Source organism: Monodelphis domestica, chromosome 5, assembly GCF_027887165.1.
Source record: "Monodelphis domestica isolate mMonDom1 chromosome 5, mMonDom1.pri, whole genome shotgun sequence".
Taxonomy (NCBI): Eukaryota; Metazoa; Chordata; class Mammalia; order Didelphimorphia; family Didelphidae; genus Monodelphis; species Monodelphis domestica.
In genome coordinates, this window is record NC_077231.1 from 141423209 (window position 1) to 141449239 (window position 26031).

The 26031-nt window shown below is 35.1% G+C and overlaps 1 protein-coding gene across 1 annotated transcript in view; it reads right to left on the reverse strand.

The window, feature by feature from the left end:
• Positions 1-26031, reverse strand: part of KIN (Kin17 DNA and RNA binding protein) — a 43286-nt gene that overhangs the window by 14026 nt on the left and 3229 nt on the right. Inside the window, exons 2-10 of the mRNA XM_001363041.5 lie at positions 25277-25371; positions 19399-19442; positions 19191-19313; positions 17302-17483; positions 15629-15677; positions 15390-15444; positions 9253-9370; positions 6418-6468; positions 3240-3308 (exon numbers count right to left, since the gene is read on the reverse strand). Of these exons, the coding sequence (XP_001363078.1) occupies positions 3240-3308; positions 6418-6468; positions 9253-9370; positions 15390-15444; positions 15629-15677; positions 17302-17483; positions 19191-19313; positions 19399-19442; positions 25277-25371 (786 nt within the window). The remainder of the gene's footprint in view (positions 1-3239; positions 3309-6417; positions 6469-9252; positions 9371-15389; positions 15445-15628; positions 15678-17301; positions 17484-19190; positions 19314-19398; positions 19443-25276; positions 25372-26031) is intronic.

Sequence of the window (26031 nt, forward strand, 5' to 3'; positions counted from 1 at the left end):
CATAAAAACATGGCAAAAAATTCAGAAAAGGAGAAATAATAAATGCAACCTGCTCAGATAATAATGCAATAAAAATAATAATCAGTAAGGGTATATGGAGAGGCAAATAAAAAAATTAATTGGAAACTAAATAATATGATTCTCCAAAATCAGATAGAGAACAAATAATAGAAACAATAATTTCATTGAATAAAATGACAATGCTGAGACATCCTTTCAAAATCTATGGGATGCAGCCAAAGCAGTACTTAGGTGGAAATGTATATCCCTGAGTTCATATATTAACAAATTAGGGAGGGCAGAGGTCAATTAATTGGACATGCAAATCAAAAAACTTGAAAACAAACAAATCAAAAATCCCCAGATGAAAACTAAATTAGAGATCCTAAAAATTAAGGGAGAAATTAACAAAAGTGAAAGTGAAAGAACGATTGAACTAATAAATAAGACTAGAAGCTGGTATTTTGAAAAAACAAACAAAACAGACAAAGTACTGGTCAATCTAATTTTTAAAAAAAGGAAAGAAGAAAACCAAATTAACAGAATCATACATGAAAAGGGAGACCTCACCTCCAATGAAGAGGAAATTAAGGCAATCATTAAAAACTATTTTGCCCAATTATGGATGAATATTTACAAAAATATAAATGCCAAGATTAACAGAAGAAATGGAATTCTAAAATAATCCCATATCAGAAAAAGAAATTGAACAAGCTATCAAAGAACTCCCTAAGAAAAAATCACCAGGTCCAGATGGATTCACAAGTGAATTCGATCAAACATTCAAAGAAAAACGAATCCCAATATTATACAAACTATTTGGCATAATAAGCAAAGAGGGAGTTCAACCAAATTCCTTTTATGACCCAAATATGGTACTGATTCCAAAGCCAGGCAGGTCAAAAACAGAGAAAGAAAACTACAGACCAATCTCTTTAATGAACATAGATGCAAAAATCTTAAATAGAATACTAACAAAAAGACTCCAGCAAGTCATTACGAGGGTTATTCATTAAGATCGGGTGGGATTTACACCAGGAATTCAAGGATGGTTCAATATTAGGAAAACCATCCACATAATTGACCATATCAACAAGCAAACCAACAAAAATCACATGATTTTCTCAATAGATGCAGAAAAAGCCTTTGACAAAATATAACACTCATTCCTATTGAAAACACTAGAAAGTATGGGAATAGAAGGTCCTTTCCTAAAAATAATAAACACTATTTATCTAAAACCATCAGCAAACATCATCTGCAATGGGGATAAACTAGAAGCATTCCCAATAAGATCAGGAGTGAAACAAGGATGCCCATTATCACCCTGCACCAGAAGATCTAGAGTGAACTTTGGGATGTGATTTGAACTGTGTGGTGTTTGAATGCATTTGTTTTGTATATACTCATGGCAAAGGGAACTGCCCCCCAACTGGCTTTTTGTCAATGCGCCTAGCAATTAGTGGTTTTGTTCTCTTTTCCTCTTATCCTCAAATTGTAATTTCATAGCTGGCATGTTTACAAGACCCAATGGAGAGACTAGTCTTCTGTGGGTCTCAGGGGGGAGTGGATAAATGGAGATTTTGAACCCAAGACTTCATTCCCCAGAAGTCCTTGATATTTCCCAGAATTCCCTATGATCTCTCCTGTGTCTCCATGTTGGTGAGATCACGATTGGTATTTAACTGGTAGTAACACCTCCCATGCTCTCTTCCTTTGTAATGATGCAGTAAGAATAGTGGTAAGCAAAGTGCAGGGATTTTAAATGGGCTAATCAGCCAAGGGCACATGGTTTTATTTTGTATCCTCTTTATTCTTTGATTTCTAATGATCCTTAATAAACCTCATAAAAATATAATATTTTTATTATTAGAGATAAAATTTAATTTTTATAATACCTGCACTCTTTGTGGTGGCAAAAAATTGGAAAATGAGGGGATGCCTTCTGATTGGGGAATGACTGAACAAATTGTGGTATCTGTTGGTGATGGAATACTATTGTGCTCAAAGAAATAATAAACTGGAGGAATTCCATGTGAACTGGAATGACCTCCAGGAATTGATACAGAGTGAAAGGAGCAGAACCAGGAGAACATTGTACACAGAGACTGATACACTGTGGTACAATCGAATGTAATGGACTTCACCATTAGTGGCAATGCAGTGATCCTGAACAACCCAAAGGGATCTATGAGAAAAACCACTATCCACATTCAAAAGAAAAACTGTGTGAGTAGAAACACTGAAGAAAAACAACTGTTTGACTACATGGGTTGAGGGGGATATGATTGGGGATATAGATTCTAAATGAACATCCTAATGCAAACACCAACAACATGGAAATGGGCTCTGATCAAGGACACATGTAATACCCAGTGGAACTGTTCGTAGGCTACGGGAAGGGTGGGGGTAGGGGAGGGAGGGATAGAATATGATTCTTGGAACCAAGGTATAATGTTTTAAACTGACTAAATAAAATAAAAATATATATAAAGGCAAAATCCCAGCAAAGAATACAGAGATTGAGAGTTGAAAAAAATAAAAACTGCTTCCATGTACAAGGCAAGGGGTCATGAAGGGAAACAGGGGGAAATGACAAAGGATCAGGGAAGGAATATGAGACATTTAAATAGAGACTTAAAGAAGAGTAAGGATTTTAACACATGGACAGGGATAGGCATGGGGAATGAGATGAACAAGAGGATACAGGTGCAAGAAAAGACAGAAATAAATTGGGAAACAATGAACAGTCCAAGTGGGCAGAAACTGTGTGTAAAAAGGAATAAGGGCAAGAGAATGTTATGTCATCAGAGAAAAACATCAGAAAGATTCCTCAGAAAATGATATGAAAGATATTAGAACGGGTAAGGGACTAGAAATAAGGAGACCACTTAGAATACTATTAGAGTAACCCAGGAGAGAGGTGTTAAGAGGTTGTACTACAGTGGAAGCAGTAAGAACTGAAAGCAGAGAATGGCTTTGAGACCTATTATGCAAGTAAAATTGAAAGCATTTGGCAAACAGCTAAATGTGAAGTGATGTAGGAAATGGAAAAAATTGCCACAGACAAAAAAATATTTCTTGCTCTTTAAGGATTCAAACAGGATTCTGGCCCCCTAAAGCAGCACTAAATAATTAAATTTAATTCAAATTCAAAATACTGGTACTCTGCTGCAGAAGCAAACAATTTACCCAATTTCTCCAAATATTCTGGCTTCATAACAGCTTTATAGGCTTACCTGGACAACTCCTTTTTTCTTATGATATTTCTCTCCAAGTTTTTTGGTTATAATTTTGACAATAATTTCCTTAAAACAAAAACAAAAATTAAATTAAAAAAAGGATTGAATCATCCTTTCTATTTTGTTCCTTTGCTTTAATATTCATGGAAGAGATTTTCCTAAATCTACTGTTACTACTATGTTACAGTAAATAAGAAAGCATTGATTTCCAACCCAGCCCCTGCTGCCTAATCACAGGCACAATATTCCCTTAAAAATCTCTTATTTCTTGTTCATATCATCATTATCAAAGAAAAGTCAAGATTGAAAGACCAGGCTCCATAATGAAAGTATCTTAACACCTCAAAACCTTTACTCCATTAACTCACATCCTCTATGTATAGTCTATTATTGTGTTGGTGTCCTTCTTTTAAAAATATATATAAATTTAGTCAAACATACTCAAATATTCTAATACACACACAAAAAAAAGACTATATATAGGAAAAATGTAAAGTTTTGGTATTTCCAATTAAAATTTAAGAAATTTTTAAAATAAGATAAACTAGGGTTCACTTTTGACAGATATAGGGATTAGCAAAGACTCCTAGAAAAAAAGAAGCAAGTCTTGAAGCTCAAATATAAAGTCAACTTATTTCAAAAGTTTCTCATTATATGAATGAATTTTTGATTCACTAGGAATTTTCAGATTAACTTTTGTCATCTTTCTTTTACTTTCACTTATCAAGAGGTAGAAAAAAATTATAATTAAATATTTCACATAAATAGGAGATAGGCTTATTTCTTCTCTTCTGTCTTCCTGATTTTGATAACCTGTCCAAAGGTTAGCAATGAAAATTCAAATTGCTTTATTTATTGCTATATTCAATAGAAATAAATTTGTATTTGTTATTTCAAGTGTTTATCTTTAAAAAGAGAATAGCTACCTGTCAGTCCCACATTAAAACATGCTAAATATTGCATTTAAAAAAGTTTAGGAGGTTGGTATGGAGTGAGTAGGGGAAAGCAAGTAGGTCAACAGAAAACAGTCCCTAGTTGAAAAAGCTGAGGAGTGTATACATAAGCCAGATGAAGTTGTGGGTAAATTGATACTAGATGTCATAATCTTGGAATAACAATTATTAAATAAAAAAGATAAATTAAATAAAAAATAAAATAAAATAAAATAAAAAGAACCAGCACATCAGAAAACTACATTTTCTAAGCTAAAAATCACTGACTAGCATTAGAATTTCGTGGCATAGCAGAAGATAGGGATAGAAGAGTGCTATTGTGAAGATTGGATTTGGCTCTCCCCTGATTTTAACAATGAAAGTACTTAGCTCTTCCTTGATTATAAAGATTAAATTGTAATTCCAGGTCTATTTTTAGATTTTAATCCCCAAAAATGTTAGCACAGTACTTAAAAGTTGAGTATGGGGATCTACCTATTTTGGATTTTAACCACAAAAAGGTGTAAACACCCATTTCATACATCGAGTGGGAAGTCTGTGACCCACGTGTGAAAAAGTGGGCAGTCCTGGAGTGGAGCATCGGCTGTGATTGATAGACATAAAAATTTAGGGGAAGTGACACAAGAGAAAAAGGTCTTTAAAAGTGGAAACAGAGATACACAGAGACACTTGGAGTGAAGAGATACACTTGGCATGGAGACTTTTGGAGTGGAACCTCCTGTAAGAAGCAGTTCTACTGGAGTTGAGGCTGATAAAGAATCTGCTGATTGAACTGTCACATGGTGAGTGTAAAGGCTGACTTTAGTAATTCATTTTGGGGATTTAGTAATTAAATCCCTGGTGACCAATTAAATATATTCAGTCCAACCATAAATTTAACACTAGATCAAAGATTCAAACTGTCTCTGCCACATATTTCTTGGTTATCCCGAAGTAAATCATTGAAACTTTCTAAGCTTCATTTTCTTAATCTATCAAATGAATAGGTTGGACTATATGACCTTTTAGGTCCCTTTCAACAGTAAATCTATAAACCTATGAAACTCATCTCACTGATTCTAGTTTTAATCCCATTATGTTTTTCATCTTGCAAAATTCTGGGTGACAAAAATCTCTTAAAAAAAACATAAAACCTACCAAATTTCAAAAACCACTTATCCTAAGGGGGAAAAAAGTATTTCTAAAAGAATTAGGTTGATTCTTTCCTCCTACAGGGTGCAATAACATTCTCCACTGGCTAGGTGGGGAAGAAAAATCTCTTTGCTCCTGTAAGAGAAAAAGGAAAAATAAACCCTCACTCTCACATACAGTCAGCTATTATTGCCTTTAAAAGATTTACAAGACCTTAAACTTCAACTCACAAATTAGATAGATTAAGATGATTTAATTTTTACATTCCTAAATTAATCAGGTAGAGCTAGCTAGAATGGTTTTACAAAATGCATTAATTTCTTATGTGATAACAGGAAGCATTTCTTTCTGAATTAATCCTTGTTGCCACCACTAAGTGGGAATTATCTCTATTTTACAGAGGTAAAAAATGAAGACATAAGAGTAAAAATAAAGATGCAATTGATTTTCAAAGAAAGGGAGAGATACAACATACCTTTAGGATCAGACTTCCCAACTCCTAGTTTAAATACTTTCATTGTGTAATTGGCACATTTCTTTCTTCTAAGATTTGCCTCCTTAGAAGATTAAGAGTGCTTAGAAGATTAAGAATTTTGTGAAAACTTTCCAGCTTAGTAAGTTCAGAATAGACGCCTCAATAAATAAATACAAATGCTTTTTTCCTTGGTCTGTCAGATTCAAATCAGATTTCTTCTATAATTCAAGAGCATTTTAACAGTTTTTAGTTTAAAACTATCTTCAATCTCAGATATAAAAACCTGGCTAGTCCTTATACTTTTAGAAAAAGGTAGAAAATACATTCATGCATACAAAAGGATATTTACAATCTTCAATTTAAACTATGTATTGCTAGATATGGCACTTCTCTGAAAAAAAGAATCTCTGAAATATATTGCATCCTAACTGGAAGATCTGAAGTCATTAACTAAAGAAGCAAATCTTACATGAAAATAATAAAATATATTTTAGAGACTTCACTAAAGAAAATCTCTATTTAGATTAAACAAATTAAAATATCTGCGGTAAAACAAGAGAAAATTTTTACATAAAGATAAAATTGGACCTTAAAAACTACTAATCATAGTACTTACAGGGTGCAGCCAATAATCTGTTCGAGCACTTTTTTTCTTTTGTTCTTCAAGCTACAAGATAAATAAGTTTTTCATAATATTGTTCCTCTGTAATCCTTAATAAGTTGTAATTATCATTTTTTAACTATCAAGAAGATACCATGAAAAAATAAAAACTATAAAGATTCATATATTTACATATAAATCTCTTTCTGGCCTTCTTTGTAATCAGAAATGTTGTTTAGTAATTTGCCTCGTTCATAATAATAAAAAAAAAATCACAGAAAATTCTAGGAAAAGTACTGTATTCCAAAAGATAGAGATGAGGGAAAAGAAGGGGAAGGAAAACAATGGAGAAAATGATAGTTAAGAAGGTGAAACATCAAAGACCCAGGATATTTCATGACTAAAAAATCCAGGATAAGAATTTCTTCCCCTGACTCATCTCCAACGTCAGCCCTTTTGAACTTTATAGTCTCCTTATACATTACTTCTTTCCACAGGCTCTATGCAGTTACCCTGGATTCCTTGCTATTTCTCACAAAGAACCCTATCTCCCTTCTCAGGGCCTTTGCTTTGGCTGTATCCCTACCCTGGAGTGCTCTCCCTTATCATCTCTGCCTGTTAGTTCCCTTAGTTTCCTTCTCAGCTCAACTTAGCTCAAATTCTACCTTCTACAAGAGGCCTGCATAGGGCTCCTTCAATTGTCAATGCTTTTTCATCTTAAAATTGTCTTTTATCTACTCTGAATTCATCTTATATGTGCCTAGCTATTTTACATGTTGTCTCCCCTCCTAGAATGTGAATTCCTTAACAGCAAGATCTGATTTGGTCTTTCTCTATATCCTCAGGCAGTGTACAATGCCTGGTACACAGCATGCACTTCAATGCTTGTTGCCTAGCTGAATGAAAGCTATGGACTATTAAACTATTAAAAAACAAATGTTCATTGGATCCCTAAAATTTCTCATTTGCTTTTTTTTTTAAGCCTTACTTTAAGACAGAAGGGAAAGAGCTAACAAACAGGGCTAAGTGGCTTACCCAGAGTCACAAAGCTAGGAAGTGGCTTTTGAGGACCGATTTGTGCCCAGATCCTCACAACTCCAAGGTCTGGTGCTCTACCCACTGTGCCACCTAGCTGCTCTATCTTGTTCACTTTTTTTTTTAAACTCACCTTCTGTCTTAGTATTAATTCTAAAACAAAGGAGTAACAAGGGCTAGGCAATGAGGATTAAATGATTTGCCCAGGGTCATACTGCTAGGAAGTATCTGTGACTATATTTGAACCCAAAACCTCTTATCTCTAAGTCTGGCTCTCTATCCACTGAGCCACCTAGGTGCCCTCCTCTCTCATTCATTCAGTTTTAAAGATTACAACCACCTTGAGCAGCAGACAAAACTAGCTTGTTCATCTTTCCCACTATTAGAGACCAGAAATGATGTTTACATAAATTAAGAGTAGGGATTATACTCTAGGATCAAATAAGAGCAAATTTAAGCTCAAAAAGCCAATGGTATTTGAAATTATTTTAATATGGTAATCAAGCCAGTGGAAGAGAGAAATAAAAAATACAAACAACCAAAGTGGGTAATAAATAAATATATATATATATATATATATATATATATATATATATATATATATATATATATATAAATAAATGGCAGAACTCAAGTTTTATTATGGTCACATACTTACATGTTTCATATTCTTAGCTACTTAAAGTTAACCCTTTTTTAAAAAAAATTCTAGCTTTCCTTGAGAATAAATGAGAATACTATGTTTTCAATTAAAACCTAATTCTAGAGCCTCCAGCTTTTCATATGAATGAAAGGTAATCAAGATATTCAAGGTTACAATTGAAATAAATTAATCTGGAGGGCATGCCATTTAAGCAGGTACTTAGTCTGTTGCTTTTATAGTCTGTCCTATACACTGAATTTTCAGCATCAGGGGAGACTGAACAATGGAAAAAAGCAACAGATAAAGTACTTTACTTTATCAGCACTACCTAAATTAATTTTATAAAAAATTAAATTTTTAAGTCCATCGATAAAAACAGCAATAGCACACCCCTGAAACACAATGGCAGGTATAACACAGTAGCATATAGAGCAGAAGTGATAACTAACATTCAATGACCTCAAAAATAATTTGTGTCAATCTTTTGATGGCTAGAAACAAAGTAGAAAGTTTGTTTGGTCAGGGAGAGGAAAAGCCATAGCAACTGTTTTAACTATTTTAACAACAAAAGTGTCCAGTTTTCGCCTTATCACTGATCTCTTGCCTCCCTTTATAGGCTGTGTAAAGCTTAGGTCTGGGGTTTGGAGAGAGATTTCCACCAGAATATATATAAAGTCCCAATTAGCTTTAAAGCCACAAATTGGCCCTTGTTAGTCAACTTCTTTCAACTATAGAAACCATTTTAACTGAAGAATCATCATTACAAGATTGACCAACAAATTTAAAATATTTCATTTGGATATCTAACTAACTGAGACTAAGGGGGAAAACAACTGTTCTGGCTTAACCCTCCAGATATAAAGCTTTCATTGATAATTCCTTTCTAATTGTCTCCTCAAATATATGGTGATTTTTAATGACAACTCTCCAGGGAGGAAAGTATGGAATTTATTTTGGTTTTCTAATTAGATAACTTAAGATAGTTACAGGTAACAATCACTTCTCATACAATATCATGCATAAACTTGGCCAGTCCAAGATAGACTTATATAATATCCTACAATATTCACTAGGCTCTCCTTAGATTTTAAATTAGCTTTGAAGTATAAAATTAGTCCCATCATCCTCCATTTAAAAGTCAATTAATATTTTTAAAAATACCCTCTCTCTACCTCCATGATCTCATCAAGGGCAGATTTCTTCTTCTTCTTTTCTTTTGACTGAGATAAGCTGTGGGATGATTCTTTCCGTTTCACTGATGCTGCAGTCAAAGCGCTAGGACCCAGAGAACTATCAAAACAAAGACCAGCTCAGTTAACTGTAAATTTCTTGAGAAGGAACTGTCTTTTGCCCTTTTTTGAAACTCCAGCAGTTGGCACAATACCTAATACATAGCTTGTTGACTGACCTAATAATTACTTTATGCACATGAATGTTTTACAATAAAGAAAGATTAAGAAAAAAATTATTATAGTTTATGGTATTTTTGATTTATAAGAATTAAAATCAATCAAGAGAACAAAGTAAGTACTGTGTTTTAAAGGATAATAAATTTAGAAAGAAATTCACAAGGTTCTGTCACTATTACTGTAGGAGGGCTTACCAGCATTACCAATTTTGGGTTTTTTGTTGTTGTTGTTGTTGTTATTAACTAAAAAACCCTTACCTTCCATCTTGGAGTCAATACTGTGTATTGGCTCCAAGGCAGAAGAGTGGTAAGAGCTAGGCAATGGGGGTCAAGTGACTTGCCCAGGGTCACACAGCTGGGAAGTATCTGAAGCCAGATTTGAACCTAGGACCTCCCGTCTCTAGGCCTGGCTCTCAATCCACGAGCTGCCCTCAGCTATACCAATTTTGGAAAAACACACAGGATATCTAGTCCAACCCATACCTAAATAAGAATCCAAGTAGTCACTCAGCCTTTCCTTGAAGAATTGAAAAGAAAAAAGCAATGGGTTCTCCTTCATGAGGCAATTCATTCCACTTTTGGGAAGCTTTAATTGTTAGGAAATTCTTCCATAGGTCCAGTCAAAAACTGACATTACTGCAACTTCCATCTAATAATCTTATTCATTTTGGGGTTCAAGTAGAACAAGTCTGATCCCTCATCCACACAATAGCCTTTCAGATTCTTGAAGCCAACTATCATGTCCCCAATAAATCTTTTTTCCAGTTTAAACAACTCTAATTCCTTCCAGAGATCCTCTTATGGTATGATCTTGAGGTTTTTCACCACCTTAGTTGTCCTTTGGATCCTTTACAGCTTATCAATGTTATTTCTAAAATGTGGCATCTAGATCTAACCAGGACAAAATAAAACAAGGTTATTGTTTCCCTAGTCCTAAATTAAATTTAAGAGAGGTTTATCTCTCATGGTAACCTTAAGGTTACCATCTCATACTGCTGATTTATAATCCACTGAAGTGCCAAGCAAGATCTTTTCCAGATGAATTACTATCTAGACATTCTACCTTCATCTTATACTTATGAAGATGATTTCTTGAATTAATATATGTATTTTTATATTTATCTCTATTAAATTTCATCTCTTTAGATTCTGCCCCACACTTTAGACTAGAGGTGCCAAATATGCAGCTGTAACACTCAGGCCTGCACCAGATTAAAATGCAATTGGGTAACATTTAACAAATAAATAAAAATACAATAGAAAACAGACAATGTTATTAGATAGTTTTCTGATTCAACATTCAGCTTTCAGGGATCCTTATGTACAGTTCAGTGGCTCCAGTTCTATTTGGGTTTGATATCAATGCTTTAGACTCCTGAGATTTCTTTGGACCTCAAAAAAGATCAAGGTCTGTCACCCAACCTTAGACTATTCTTCCACACTTTGTGTTATCTAGAAATTTGAGAAGTATACTATTTTTGTCTTTATCCAAGTCTTCAATAAAAACGTTAAGTAGCATGTGATTAAAAATATATCACCCTACTAGGTTCCTCCTTTCAAGTACAAATCAAATCATTAATAGCTTACTGGTGAAACTGGCTGCTTGAAGAAAAAAAGGCAGCCCAGCTCCCTCACATCTACCCCATCAAAAATAAGAAATAGCACCAAACCAAATATTGATAAAGAAATCAAATGAAAAACTACAGTGTTTTTATTCCATCCTCTCCAAAATGATAGCCCCCCCCAAAAAAAATCAGCCAGAAGACCATGGGGGTAATAAAGAAGAAAGAAGATGAAACAGACAGTGCCAGCATGAGTAAAGAATATGACCAAATGCAGAGTGACCAAATGCAGGCTAAAGACATGGATAGCCTATTGGGCTATATATTTAAAGGCAGCAAAAGTGAAGCATTGCTATGAGAAAGCCACAGAATGGTCAGAATCCCACAACATAAACTGGAAGGAAAATGGAATAGCAGTGATCAGTATGGAAGCATAAGTACTTGAACTGGGACAACCTAAGCCCAAGAACCCCATGATTTATAATATTCTGCCCTGAGACACCATGTAGGGCCCTGAAGCTCTAGCTTGCTGAACATCACAGATCCATGAAAACACCTAAAACTTACAAGCACTCTAATTCTAGACAATTCCCAGAGACAGAAGTACATATAAGAACCCATGGGACTCAGGATACAAATAAAGAAAAGAGTAGCTAACTAGCTCAGTAGTTAGAGAACCTAGTCTAGAGATAGGAAAGCCCTGGGTTCAAATCTGCCTTCAGACACTTCCTGACTGTGGGACCCTGAACAAGTCACTTAACTCCAATTGCCTAGACCTTACTGTTCTTCTGCCTTGGAACTGATACTTGGTTGACCCTGGCACAAAACGGCAGATCAGAAACTAAAGCTTGTGAAGATTTAATTAACTCTTCCTCCCATTGTGAAAATTAAATTAACTCTCCCCTGATTGTGAAGATTAAATTAACTCTGCCCTGCCCATTTTTAGATTTAATCACCAAAACCTTAGACACCCCACTTATGCTTGAGTGGGGGAGTCTGTGATCCACATGTGTGATAGTGGGTGACGAATCAGAATTGACTGACTGCCCCCTGGTGTTAGATTCAAATTTAATGTTAAAGACTGATTATAATAATTATTTCATCTCCAAGGATTTAATTTCTTAAATGAAACACTCAAGTCAGAATGGAGTTTTATGGTAATTTAATTACAACAGGAAAGAGAGATTATTAGGGGAGAGAGAGAGGGAGAGAAGGAAAGAGTTCAACTCGGGACCACCCTGCCTCAGATTGAGCCAAAGCAGGAATTGAGGCCTTGGAGAGACAAGGCAGAGAAGGGAGTCAGTCCTTATCACTCACGTGACTGATCTGAAGGAAAGCTGTCTGCAGGCCTCCTCCCAGCTCGAGCTCCAGGATCGAACTGGCGTCTAGCCCTCTCCACAGGAAGTAAGCGAACTCCAGAGGCTGTTCTCTACCTCACTTCCTGCGTCTCACAAGTGCCAATGGTGGCTCAAGCTTGGCTTAGGACAGCCCAGGGGGAGCAGTTAGTTGTTTCTAATTTGTCATTAGCTAGCACGTGCCTATGTAGTGTGGGTGTGCACATTCTTGGGTGCTAGACCAAGCAAGATGGAGGAAATTTAAAAATCACACTGGTGAGTCCTAAGCAAAGTTTTAGCTGTAATTGGTACACATAAAGTGGAGGAAAGTCACAGGAAGTGACAAAAAGAAATTGTCTTTAAAAAAGCCAAGAACTTCCTCTCTGAAAAAAAAGGCTCTTTGGTCTTTCATCTTTGACTTGACTTTGGAGGAGCTGACTGAGGATCTCAGACTGCTTCTACTTTCCTTAAAACTACAATGTGAGGTGAGTGAAAAAAGTTGACTCCTTTCCTGGCTTTTCTGAAGGGACTAGCCTCAGAAGAGACCTACCCCCTTGAGAGAGGCTTCCTGCATCCCCAGGTCCTTGGCTCAAGACTGAGGCCCCTCCAGCTAAGGGCTAATTAACCCTGCCTGGGTTACTTTCTTAGTGTGTAGGCTAGATATCTTACCCTATTCTCTCTCTGATTTTTCTCACTTTTACTCTTTCTATATTTTATAATTAAATTGTTAAAATAAATCTCTTTGGAATTAATTAAATTCCTGGCAACCCTATTCTTAAATAATCCAGTCCAACCTTACAAACCCCTCACATTTCCACCCTTACAAGCTGGAGATATGTGTAAATCAAAGAAGACACTAACCAAGATTTAAAAAAAAAAAAAACACAGATCTACAGATACCCCAAAATCCAACCCAGAATAATGATGTCATAACAATTTCAAGCAAAGACTCAAAAGGAAAAAATGGATTTTCCACAAGAACTACATGAATACATAGAAGAAATAAAAAATGAAATAAAAACTATTCAGGAAAGAACTGGAAGGAGAATAAATAACTTAACAGAGAAAGTGGTAAACTTTACCCAAATAAAGAGACTTTCTAAAAACTAGAACTAATCAAAGAGAAATCAATGATTCTGTGAGACAGCAAAAATATAAGAACAAAATCAAAAGACTGGAAAATATCAGATATGTAATATCAAAAACAACCATCCTGGAAAATAGTTCAAGGAGAGATTAATTTAAGAATTGCTGGGCTCCAAAGGGTCATAAAACTACCCAGCAATACCACTATCAGGTCTATATTGCAAAGAAATCCAAGAAAGGGAGAAGGGATCTACTTGCACAAAAATATTTCAGCAGCTCTCTTTGTTAAGTACAAACTGTGAACTGAGGGTGTGTCCATCTATTAGGGAATGGATAAACAAGTTTTGGTATATGTTTGTAATGAAATACAATTGCACCATAAGAAATGACAAAAAGGATCAGTTCAGAAAAGCCGGAAAGACTTATATGAACTAATGCAAAGTGAAGTGAGCAGAACCAGGAGGACACTGTATATAGTAACAAATATTGTATGATGATTAACTGTGAAAGACTAAGCTATTATTAACTTCAAGGGGCTCATGATAAAAAAAAAAAGTGCTATCCACAGCCAAACTTTATTTCCTTTGAGTTTTATATTGTATATGTGATGTGTCTTCTTTCATGGCATGAGAAATATGGAAATATATACTGTATGACAGCACTGGTAACCTCTCTCAGACCATTTATTAGTACCTTGGAGAAGAGAAGAAAAAGAGGGAAGGAGAGAATCTGAATCGCAAAATGAATTGTTAAAAATTGTTTCTTTGTGTAATTGAAAAAAAATTTAAAAGTTTTTTAAAAAGGCTTGAACATACTATTTCAACAAATTACAAATAAAGTTGCCCAGATTATAACAACAGGGGAAAAAATAACAATTAACCCTATCATCAAGGACTTATATTCTTCCTGAGGGACTCAACATATAAACAAATTAAAAAAACTTGTTTCAAGAGAAGGCAGACACTAACAACTAGAGGTGTCCTATCTCAGAGGATAAAGTTCAACCTTGAAAGAAGTAAAGGATTCACAAAATCTAACAAAAAATAATAATGAGAATTAAAATCAAATATAGACATGTAAAATTTCAATGAAAATTAATACCATTCCTCTTGATCCTGAAATTCTATTTATCTAAGCTAATGATATTAATTTATATTACAAGGCACCAAAATGGGAAACCTATATATAGCCTTTGTGATTTAACAATCTAAATCATTAGACTGAACTAGATAAACCTTATCCCTGGAAATTAAAAAACAAGTGCAGTATAGTCCATCAAAATATCTTATTCTGAAGAATACTATCCACATTCAGACAAAGAACTGTGGGAATAGAAACACAGAAAACAACTGCTTGATCACAAGGGTTAATGGGGATATGATTGGGAATATAGACTCTAAATGATCACCTTAGTGCAAATATCAATGCTATAGAAATGGGTCTTGATCAATGACATGTGTAAAACCCCAGAGGAATCGTGCGTCAGGTATGGGAGGGGGGTTGGGGAAAGACAGGGAAAGAACATGAATCTTGTAACCATAGAAAAATATTCTAAATTAATTAAATAATTTTTTTTTAAATCTTCTTCTGAAAACATTATAAACAAGCACTAAAGCAGCTATAGAGAACCAGAAAGGACCTCAGAGTTTATCGAGTTCAACTCCCCAAATTTAAGGATAAAAAAACTTAAGTCCCAATTATAAAAGAAGAAAATATATGCTAAGCTAAATTAAAGTTAATTTAAAACATCTTTCCCTTTAGCAGAACTGTTGTGAAAGTCAAATGAGATAATGTAGATAAAGAGCTTTTTCAACTACTGAGAACAACATAAATTACTAATGAATAAGAACCTTTTCCCCTATACATATTTTACAAAAATTTTCTATATTCTTAGTTAAATAATTGTAAATGTTACTCACCCTGGTTTGGAAGAAGTTCCTGAAGTACTTGCTCCTTTATTCAAATTAAATGCAACTAGGGACCACCCACAAAAAGAAAACAAAATCAAAATATGCTTCAAGCAAGTGACCATAAATGGATTTTTTTAAACAAATTTCAAACAAATTAAATTTTTAAAATTAAGAACTAAAATACTTCTATCAACAAACTCATCTAATAAGAATTCAAAGCTTCTATGTTAAAAAAAAAAAAACCCTACCTTTTTCTTCATCATTTTCCCTGCTTAATTCAGTGAAAACTGGACATTCCTGGAAAGAAAAGTTAAGATCTAAGATTTAGGTTCATCATTAGATTTATTCAAAATATGAAACTACCTCAGATTAGTCTTTTATTCTAATATCAAAGGCAGTGTAACATAGTAGAGATGACTCAAGTTAACCTGATATAAGTCCTACCTCTGATACATCCAGGCTGTATGACCCTTGGCAAGTCACCTAATGCCTCAATGGTGCTGAGGCAGCCCAGCAGTTGCTAATCTACAAAGCAGGAGTTTCCTCCTCAAGAGCTCCCTACACACATCAATGAAATCACAGATATGAATCACACTTTAATACCATCATAGAGTAGCTCATTAATACTAAGAGTAAATCTTAAATTAAGATTCTAAACAATAAAAAGTATTTTTAACTTCTTTATTGTAAATGTTTTTCAGCTAACATTCTACATTATCACTGAATGAACCAATGTTTTTTAATAAAATCAGCTCTTCTAAACAACCCTTATAGGGACTGGTCTATAGTTTAAATAATTTTATTGTTGTTGTTCAGTCATATCCTACTCTTCCAGATTCCATTTGGAGTTTTCTTGCAAAAGATACTGGAGTGGGCCATTTTCTTCTCCGGTTCACTTTATAGATGAGAAAACTAAGGCAGACAAGGCTATAAGACTTGCCCAGGGTTACTAAGTTAAGAAGAGTCTAAAGTCAGCTCTTATCTCAAGAAGGGGAGTCTTGGGTGTAGCTGGGTAACTCAGTGGATTGAGAGTCAGGCCTAGAGATGGGAAGTCCCAGGACCAAATCTGGCCTCAGACACTTCCCAGCTGTGTGACCCTGGGCAAGTCCCTTAACCCCCATTGCCTAGCCCTTACCACTCTTCTGCCTTGGAACATTGATTCCAAGATGGAAGGTAAGGGTTTTAAAAAAAAAAGCAGAGGAGTCTTCCTGACTCCAGACCCAGCACTCTATCAACTGAACCACCTAGTCTTAGATTAAGTAATGTTCTAAATTAAATAAATAAAACAATAATTACCTTCAGAAATTATAGGATCACAATAACATTAAAAAAAACAAACCTTTTAATATAAAAGACTCTGAAGTTTCAGAAGTTACTCTATAATGTCTTAGGGAATCTGAGTTTTTCTTGGTCTAATGTTTTAAAAGAAAGAAGCAGCATTAATTAACCTTTAATTCAGCCCTAACTAACAACATTTAAGTAGAAATGTACATGAGCCTTTGAGTCAAGATTCAGCCATTGTACAGGGAAAGGTGGGGCTGACAGGGGAAAGGGGGGAGAAGGGACTTAGGCCCATAAGTTCTATAAACTGGTTACATTAATGTAACAAAGAAATATGATGCAATTAAAATAGATAAGCAAAAGTGTAGATTAAAAATTAATTTCTAATTACACAAAAGGAATATAAAGAAATTTAGAAAGCCCTTTTATGAAATAAGCAGAACTAGAACCAACCAAGAAAAAAAATAAACAGGAATCAATGGACAAAGAATCCTAATGTAGTACTGAAATGAAAATTATGATGACATTTTAATGTGTGAAAATTAATTTATTCAAATGTAAAGTTTACAAAGGAAGTTTCCCTGTCAAAAAGTAAATGGGAAATAATCCCCTTTGTCTTTTGAGAAAAGTATTTTCTTACCTGTTCTTTTCCTTCTAAACCTCTTCTCACTTGTTCTTCAATAAACTTGGCAGTTTTTTCTTCATCATCAAGGTCTTGCTTCTTTTTTTTCTCCTGTTCTTGTTGTCGACGGATAGTTTCTGGGTCTCTGTCAATGTACTGAATATACCAACCTTTAGGTGTTTCATCTACTTTGCATAAACCTTAAAAAAATAAATCCACAAATATATAATTAAACTCAGACATTAAATTCAAATATAAATAGTGATGAAAATTGATTATTAATTCCATTCAACAAATATTTTTTTAAATGCCTAATATAAGGATTATGTTAGGAACTGAAAATACAAATATGAAAAAATACTTGCCCTTGAAGATGCAATCCAAGAGGGAGGACTGCTGCAACATGAACTCACTTAGATAGTTAAGAGGTAGAACATGAGGCATATATTTAATTATTATTAATATAAAATGATAATCCCACAAAATTCAACTCTAATGCCTCACTGTAGCAAAGAGGCAGCTCTCAATTCTCTAAAAGTTAAAACTAATAAAGAATAATTTCTGGCAGGTCTAACATGCTCTTCTCTGAGTAAGACTTTTCAGACCTAAATTTCCCCACAAAGAGAAGTTTCTCTATCTTCAGAGAAGCTCATCCCAGAGAATTGGCCACCAATGAACATTATGGCTACAACAACTCAAGATAATTGTCAACTAACCCTTGGAGAAATTGAAAGATGTTCCACTAAAGGGAGAACCCACATAGTTGAAATCACAGATTCTTGAAATATTGGAGTAATAATGACAAGAGCAACTTACATTTACAAAGCACTTTCCTTACAACAAGCCACTTTAGGTACAGAGCTCTGTCCTCTACAACATCCTGCCATTTTATAGAAAGCTACAGAGGTTTTAAGACTCTTGCATTATTGTTTCCAAAATATGAATGGCCAAGGGCAAAGAGGAGGAGAAAGGAAAAGAAAAGAATAAGCATTTATATAGTGTCTACTAGGAGCTGGGCAATGCTCAGCTCTTTATAAATATTCTATCATGAATGGCAAGTCACATGAGCTAGGAACAGAGGTCTGAGCAGTATGACCTTGTTCCCCAGGTCAAAGTTAACCTTTTGTCACTCCTCAGATCACATGCTTATTGCCTTGACATTTGCTTTGGAGCAGATAATTGGTGAATATAGTGAACTAGAGAGTGGGTGAAATGTTCTTTAAGTAACCACTGACTCAAGTAAGATATAAAATGAATACTGACCCAGGAATTAAAAAGCCTAGGTTCGAGTTTCACCTCTGTAGTCAACTAGCTATGTGGCATTGAAAAAGTAACTTCAGCTCTCTGGGTCTGTTTCCAAATCTGGACAATAAAAAGTTTAGACCCTAATTCTTAGGTTCTTCTACCTCTAAAAGTCTATGAATCCAATGAATGAAAAAACATGAGAATTCTCATTTTCAATCTTGCCCTAAATGATAAATAAATAACGCATTTATGAGGCCCTCACCATGTGCAAAGCACTGGGGATACAAATGCAAAAGACAGCCCTTGCTCTCAAGAAAATCATATTCTGATCCTTCAAAGATTTAATGTAAAAAGGAGAAAGCAAAAATAAAACCCACAAAGGTGGGATAAGGCTAAAGGTGTTTGAGCAAGAAGAAATAACAGAAGAATTAGACAGAAAAGGTGGTAATAAATTCTAAGAGGGAATTTATTTTTAAATGCCCTTTAAAGAGTACTTCATCAGATAATTTTGTTCCATTATAGACCCACTTTCTTTTAAAACTTTCTTCAGTTCTTTTCTTGCCCCATTTATGTTAATTTCAGAAATATACAAGTTAATTATACCAGTTGTCCTTTCTAAGAAAGACATACAACAATTATACTTTTTAATCTTTAAAAGTTACCTTCTCTGCCTAACCACTTGGTAAAATCAGTCAGAGTTTCCCACTGGGTAGCATTCATATGGATATGCTCTCGATGACTGATATACTCATTATATACAATGTTGTTATGGACTCTCTTTGTGCCTAAAAACAAATACAGAGAAGTTAAATGGGGGAAAGATTATAAAATTACAATTAGAAGGTAACTTGAATAACATAAGTTGCTTACCAAATCGTCTTCTAAGCAGTTCTAAAAAATCATTTCGAAACTCCCTTGGGAAAAAATAAAGGAAAATATTTAGATAATTTTGGCAAGATCCATATTAAAAATGTCTTCCTGAAATTGAAAATAAAAAAATTAAACAAATTCCATTAAAATATCGGATACTACTATAAAACATTATATTTTAAATATATCAATAGTAATAAATGTACTGTAGTGGTCAAATTATAGAATTTAAGTAGAGATCATAAGAGAGTGTAATTTGGGGGTAAGACCACATAAAATATTTAAGGTGAAGTGGTAAATTAGTAACAGGGCTCTGACTTGGAAGGTCATAATATATCTTGGCAGAGGGATGGGGGAAATGAGACAGAGAGAAGAAAAAAATTCAATAAAATGTAGAAATTTTTCAATCCCATCTCAAGGTCCTACCAAAATCTAATCTATCTTGCTTAGCCAATGAATAAGTCTCAGTTTTGACAGCATCCTTAAGCCCACAATTAAAACTTAATTTTTTTTTTAAAACCCTTACATTCCTCCTTAGAATCAATATCATTTTTAGTTCCAAGGCAGAAGAGTGGTAAGGGCTAAGAAATGGGGGTTAAGTGACTTAGCCAGGGTCACACAGCTAGGAAGTGTCTAAGGTCATATTTGAACCTAAGACCCCCTATCTCTAGGCCTAGTTCTCAATCCACTGAGCCACCCAGCTGCCCCCTAAAATTTGATTTTTTAACTTAACTTCACTTAACTCCATTTTCTAAGCCCTTGTCCTCCGGTCTTTCAGTTATTACTACAGCAAAAAGTAAAGGTTAAAAAAAAGAAAAGAAAAGAAATGAGAAAGGCTATAAGTTTTTGGACTATATAAAAGACCAATATCTGAATTACATGAATACTTTAAGAGGGTTACTAAAGACAGAAATTTGAGATTTGGAAGGGATCTTAGTGACTATCTAGAGCCCCAACTTTATACAAAGTGATATCCATTCTAAGATACCCAACAAATTATTTTACATTTAATGCTTGAAGACCTATAAGAAAGACCTATAAGTTCTCAAGAAAACCCTTCCACTTTTATACAGTTCTAAATTGTTATTTTCTGACATCAGCTTAAATTGGATTCTTAAGCACTTCCACCTATTGCTTCGGATTCTTATGCTTCTGGAGCCAAACAAAACAAATCTAATCTAATCCCTACTCCACATTAACAGCTCTTCAGATATTTTAAGAGAACTGTCTTCTCTCCTTCTCCTTTCCACACTACTCTCCCAAACCTTCTTTTTTCTACACTAGATATGTCCAATTCCTTTATGTGGCTCCCATATGAAATGATCTCTCCAGACAACCTCCAGTTTATTAAGATCCTTCTTAAGTAGCAATGCCAGGGTGGTACACAAAACTACTGAAAAAACCTGAAGGTTTATAGTCTAATGAAAGAGACAAGATACATATAAATAGAAACAAGCTATATTGGCATAAATAGAAAATAATTAGCAGAGGGAGGGCACCAGGATTAAGAGGGGTGAAAAACTTCCTGTACAAAGTGAGATTTTAATTGGGACTTTTAAAAAACCAGAGGTCAGTAAGCAGAGGTGAGGAAGAAGAGAACTCCAGGCATGAGGGATAACCAGAGAGAATGCCCAAAGTCAAGAGATGAGGTGTCTTGTTCATGGAACAGCCAAGAGGCCAGTGTCACTGGATCAAAGAGGATGTGTCACAGATTAAGATGGAAGACTGAAAAGGTAGGAGGGGGCTATATTATGAAGGGCTTTGAATGTCAATAAAAGTATTTTGTATTTTTTCCAAGAGGCCACTAGGAGTCACTGGGCTTTATTGAGTAGGATAATGACATAGTTTACCTGGGCTTTAGGAAAATCACTTCAGTAGATATAGGATAGATTGTCATGGGGAAAGACTTGAGGCAGGCATATAGATCGCCAGGTTACTGCAATAGCCCAAGTGTGAGGTGATCAGGGCCTGCACAGATTGGCTGCAGGGTCAGAGGAAAGAAGAATGCATATTCAAGAGGTGCTGGAAAAAAAACAAATTGATGGGCCTTGGCAACAAAAAGGACATGGTGAAGTGGGGAAGGGTGAGATAGTCGGGAATCCTTGTCTTCTAGGTTCTGAGTCTAAAGGATTGGGAAGTTGTATTCCTCTATATTAATAGGGAAGGTAGGAGTAGGGGAAAAATTGAGGAAATGGGAGGAAGAGTGCGAAGATAGGATTAACTCTCCCCTACCCATTTTTAGATTTAATCACCAAAAGTGTATACACTCCACTTATCCTTAAGTATGGGGAGGTCTGCTATAGTGGGTAACAAATCAGAAACCCACTGACTGCCTCCTAGGCAGTCCTAAGCAAAGCTATGGCTTCAATTGGTCCATGTAAAGTGGAAGGAAGGCACAGGAAGTGAGGAAAGGAAGGGTCTTTAAAGTGGCAAGAATTTCCTGTGACCAGCTCTTTCACCTTGGAACTTGACCTTGAAGAAGCTCTGGCTTGGGACCTCAGATTGTTGTTTGATTTTCCCTTAGAACTACTATGTGAGGGGGACAGTTGGGTGGCTCAGTGGATTGAGAGCCAGGCCTAGAGACGGGAGGTCCTAGGTTCAAATCTGGCTTCAGATACTTCCCAGCTGTGTGACCCTGGGCAAGTCACTTGATCCCCATTGCCTAGCCCTTACCACTCTTCTGCCTTGGAACCCATACACAATATTGACTCCAAGATGGAAGGTAAGGGTTTAAAAAAAAAAAAAGATCTACTATGTGGGTGAGTGAAAAGGGTGACTCCCTTTCCTGGCTTTTCTGGAGGTACTAGCCTCTGGAGAGGCCCCTCATCTTGGAGGAGGCCTCATGGCTAAAACCCTTGTTTAATTTACCTTTGGGCCCTCTTTGCTGTGGCCTCTGAAGCCCTCTCTGGTTCATACCAGGCCAGAGTAAATATCTACTCTCTCTCACTTCCTTACTTTCACTCTTTCCCTCTATTTTATAAATAAATTGCTACAAAGTCATTCTGACTTGAGTAATAATTTCTGGTGACAACACCCTTATAAATTTAGTCCAACTCTTTAATTTTTAACCCTTACAAGGGGGATGAGTTCTGTTCTGGACATATTTAGTTTAAAATGTCTACTGGACATTTAGTTTGAGATATCTGAAAGGAAACTGGAGATGCAAGATTGGAGGTAAAGAGAGAGGCAGGACAGGTAGATTTGAGAATCAGCAACATAAATGATAATTAAATCCGTGAGAACTGATCCAAGTGAAGTAATATAGAGGAAGAAGAGGGCGCAGGACGGAAGCCTGAGAGACATCCAAGGTTAGCAAACATGATCTAGATGAACATATAGCAAAGATCATTGAGAAAAAGCAGTCAGACAAGTAGGAGTATCAGGAGAGAATAGTGCCCAGAAAACTTAGAGAGAAGAAAGTAATCAACAGTCAAAAGAACTTTTTGGATCCTGACTGTCTTCTATTAATCTGTTATTTGTATAATTTGCAAATTTGATGAATATATCATCGCTGCTATTTATTATCATATCCTTAATAAAAATGTTAAACAGCATAGTTCTAAGTAGAGATCCATTGGGTATTCTGCAATAGACCTCATACTACATTGGCTTTGAATCATTAACAACTGCTCTTACAAATCTGGCCATCCTACTAGTTTTGAATCCAATGGGTCTAGTCTACACTATGTTCACATGAATATCATAAAATGCTGATCAATGTAATGACCAAACATTATTTTAGAAGACCAGTAAGGAAATATGCTATCATAGATACAAGATGCAGAATAAAAAATATATTTTCAGAAACGGTCATTGTGGAAATTTCTTTTGCTTGACTATATATATTTGTAATAAGAGTTCTTGTTGTTTTTTCTTCATTTCTTTTTAGGCTGTTTCCCATTCCTGAAAGATTCTCTATCCTCAACTTCACCTACTGCCTTCCCTGGCTTCCTTGAAGTTCCAAATAAAATCTAATCTCAAGAAGTCTTTCCCAAACTCTTCTAATTCTAGGGTCTTCCCTCTGTTAATTATTTCCTATATATCCTGCATATAGCTTGTTTGTTTGTATTTATGTATGTGTATATAAATATATATGTATACTGTGAATTTTAAAACTATTCCACCGTAATCAGACCGTACTTTAGAAGATCTGATTTAGCTATTTCCTAATCAATAATAATAGAGATACTAGGACTAACAGAATCAGGTATTGAGAATCCTGCATTTCTTCACCCTCCTTAGTCTAACAAGATTAGGAAGGTCTGCACCAAACTCAAGATTTAATTATCTGAGGAAATGGCCTTCAACAGACATGTGCAGAAAAAGCAGACAGACCCCTGGGCTGTCCTAAGTCAAGCTAAGCTATCATTGGTAGAGATGAGACACGGGAAAGTGACGTAAAACCGTCTATATAAGACACATCACTTCCTCTCTTTTCTCTTTCCCTGGAGAGGCAACTCTGGCTGGCAGCATGTTAGGCAGTCCGACATCTTGGAGAGGTGGCATTTATTTGTCTGGGTTTGGTGGTCAGTTTTGCCCTTGAGCTGATTCAGGTTCAGGCATCTTAGCTGAGGCCCTCTGGAGGTCAGGCTGATTCTTTCCTCCTTCACACTCAAAACCTTACTTTCTAGAGCTCCTAATCTTCCCGCCCAGTACTAGCCCCTTCCTTCTTCCTTCTTCTTAATCTCCTCCACCATATCAATTAACACCATAAATTTCCAGCTGACTTGGGTGTTTCATTAGGATTTTATAAATAAAATCCTTGGCGACCAAAATAATTATTACATTCAATCTCAACCATAATTTTAACCTTTACAATACACACTGTTATTGTTATTGTTGTCACCCTCATTAGACTGTGAGCTCCTTAAGGACAAGGGCTGTCTTTTACCATTGTTTACATTTCAGCACTTAGTACTTTGTTTAACACTAAGTAGGTCCTTGATAAATATTTATTGACTGAGTTTAGTGAGATAAGTGGGTAGGGACTAGATGGAAGGAAGGAAAGAGAAAAGAGCACTAAGCGGTTTGTTTTTTTAATGCAAAGAAAAGAATATTAGAGCCAGGGGAAAAAAAAACAACAACACAAGTGAAATGAGTTATAAAGTCAAAATTTCATGCACAATTTTTTTTTCTGTTTTACTATGTTTATGAAAATAATCATTCATTTGCTCTGAACTTTCAGGATAAAAATGAATAAATTTAAGTTAAAAAAACAATAGCCTAAGAAACATTACCAAAACTCTTACTAAAATCTAGATAAATTCACTCTAGCCATCCTCTGACCGACTAATCAAATAACCCTGCCAAAAAGGGAAATAAGGCTAGTCTGACATAACCTTTTTTTGATGAAGGAAGAGCTAGACAAGAGAAAGAACTATTTGGCAAGAACCAAATAACATCACAGCCCATGCCTTTGAAGAAGTAAGTGGATGAAAAGTCTTGCGGATTGCAATAATTTCAGATTTTTTTGATGGATTACTCAGTTATGTTGATTTTTTTTTCTTTGAGATAAATTATAAGAAATATTGTTACATGGAATGACTCACTGGGGGAAGAAGGAATACTAAGGGAAAACAGTGATGTTTTTTAAAAAATAAATGAAAACTTTTTTTTTGAAAGTTCAATTGAATGTTGTTGTGATTAACTCCATTTGGGGTTTTCTTGGCAAAGCTACTGAAGAGGTTTGTCATTTATTTCTCCAGTTCATTCTACAGATGAGGAAACTGAAGCCAAGAGGGTTAAATGACTTACCCAGAAAGTCACACTGCTTGTATTTGAGGCTGAATTTAAACTTGGGCCTTCCTGACACTATCCATGCAATCACTTAACTGTTTAATTAATGTCTAGTAACCACAGATATCTTTGAGATACTCACTCTGAAAAGTAATCCATAAATTGCTGAGGATCTTCAGAAGCCAGAAGGAGCTGTCTCTGATGAGACTCTGACATGCAATGGCACTTAAAACCATTCTACAAAACAGAAATACTGGTGGTTAATTTTTTTTTGGAGGGGGGGATTAATTCATCATACTAGGTACTAAATATCTGACTCACATTCTTCCCTGATTCAGAATAAGAAGTCTCCCCTTTCCAAGGCTAATGTCTTTATAATATTCAAATCCTGGTTTTATTTATTCCTCTCCTTTTTACATCATTATCTTTCCATCTCAAATACTGGGAAAGAGAGAAGGAGAAAATGACTTTCCCTCAACACTGATACATGGTTGAAATACTATCTTATTATCTATTTCTTGTTTTCCCTTCTTCAGGGAGATGGTTTTTATATGTTCCTACTCCATTATACCAAAAGGTTAGGCAAATTCTCTAGGTCCCTCTAAATTTGTTCTAGATGAATAATTCCTATAGTTACCCTTTATTATTCTCCATAAAAATGTGTTGGGTTTTTTTCTGAATACCTCTGGCAAAGTAATATTACCCATGCCCATGATTTCATTGCCTGTATGAAGCTGATCTCAAAATGTATAACTCTAGCTTTACCCTTCAATATACATAAATCCTGCCTGCTGGGAAGCTATATTTAGACATTCTGCTAGTACCTCAAATTCAATGTGTAAGAAACTGTCTTCAAACTTGCTCCTCTCCATAATTTCTCATTTCAATTAAACATAT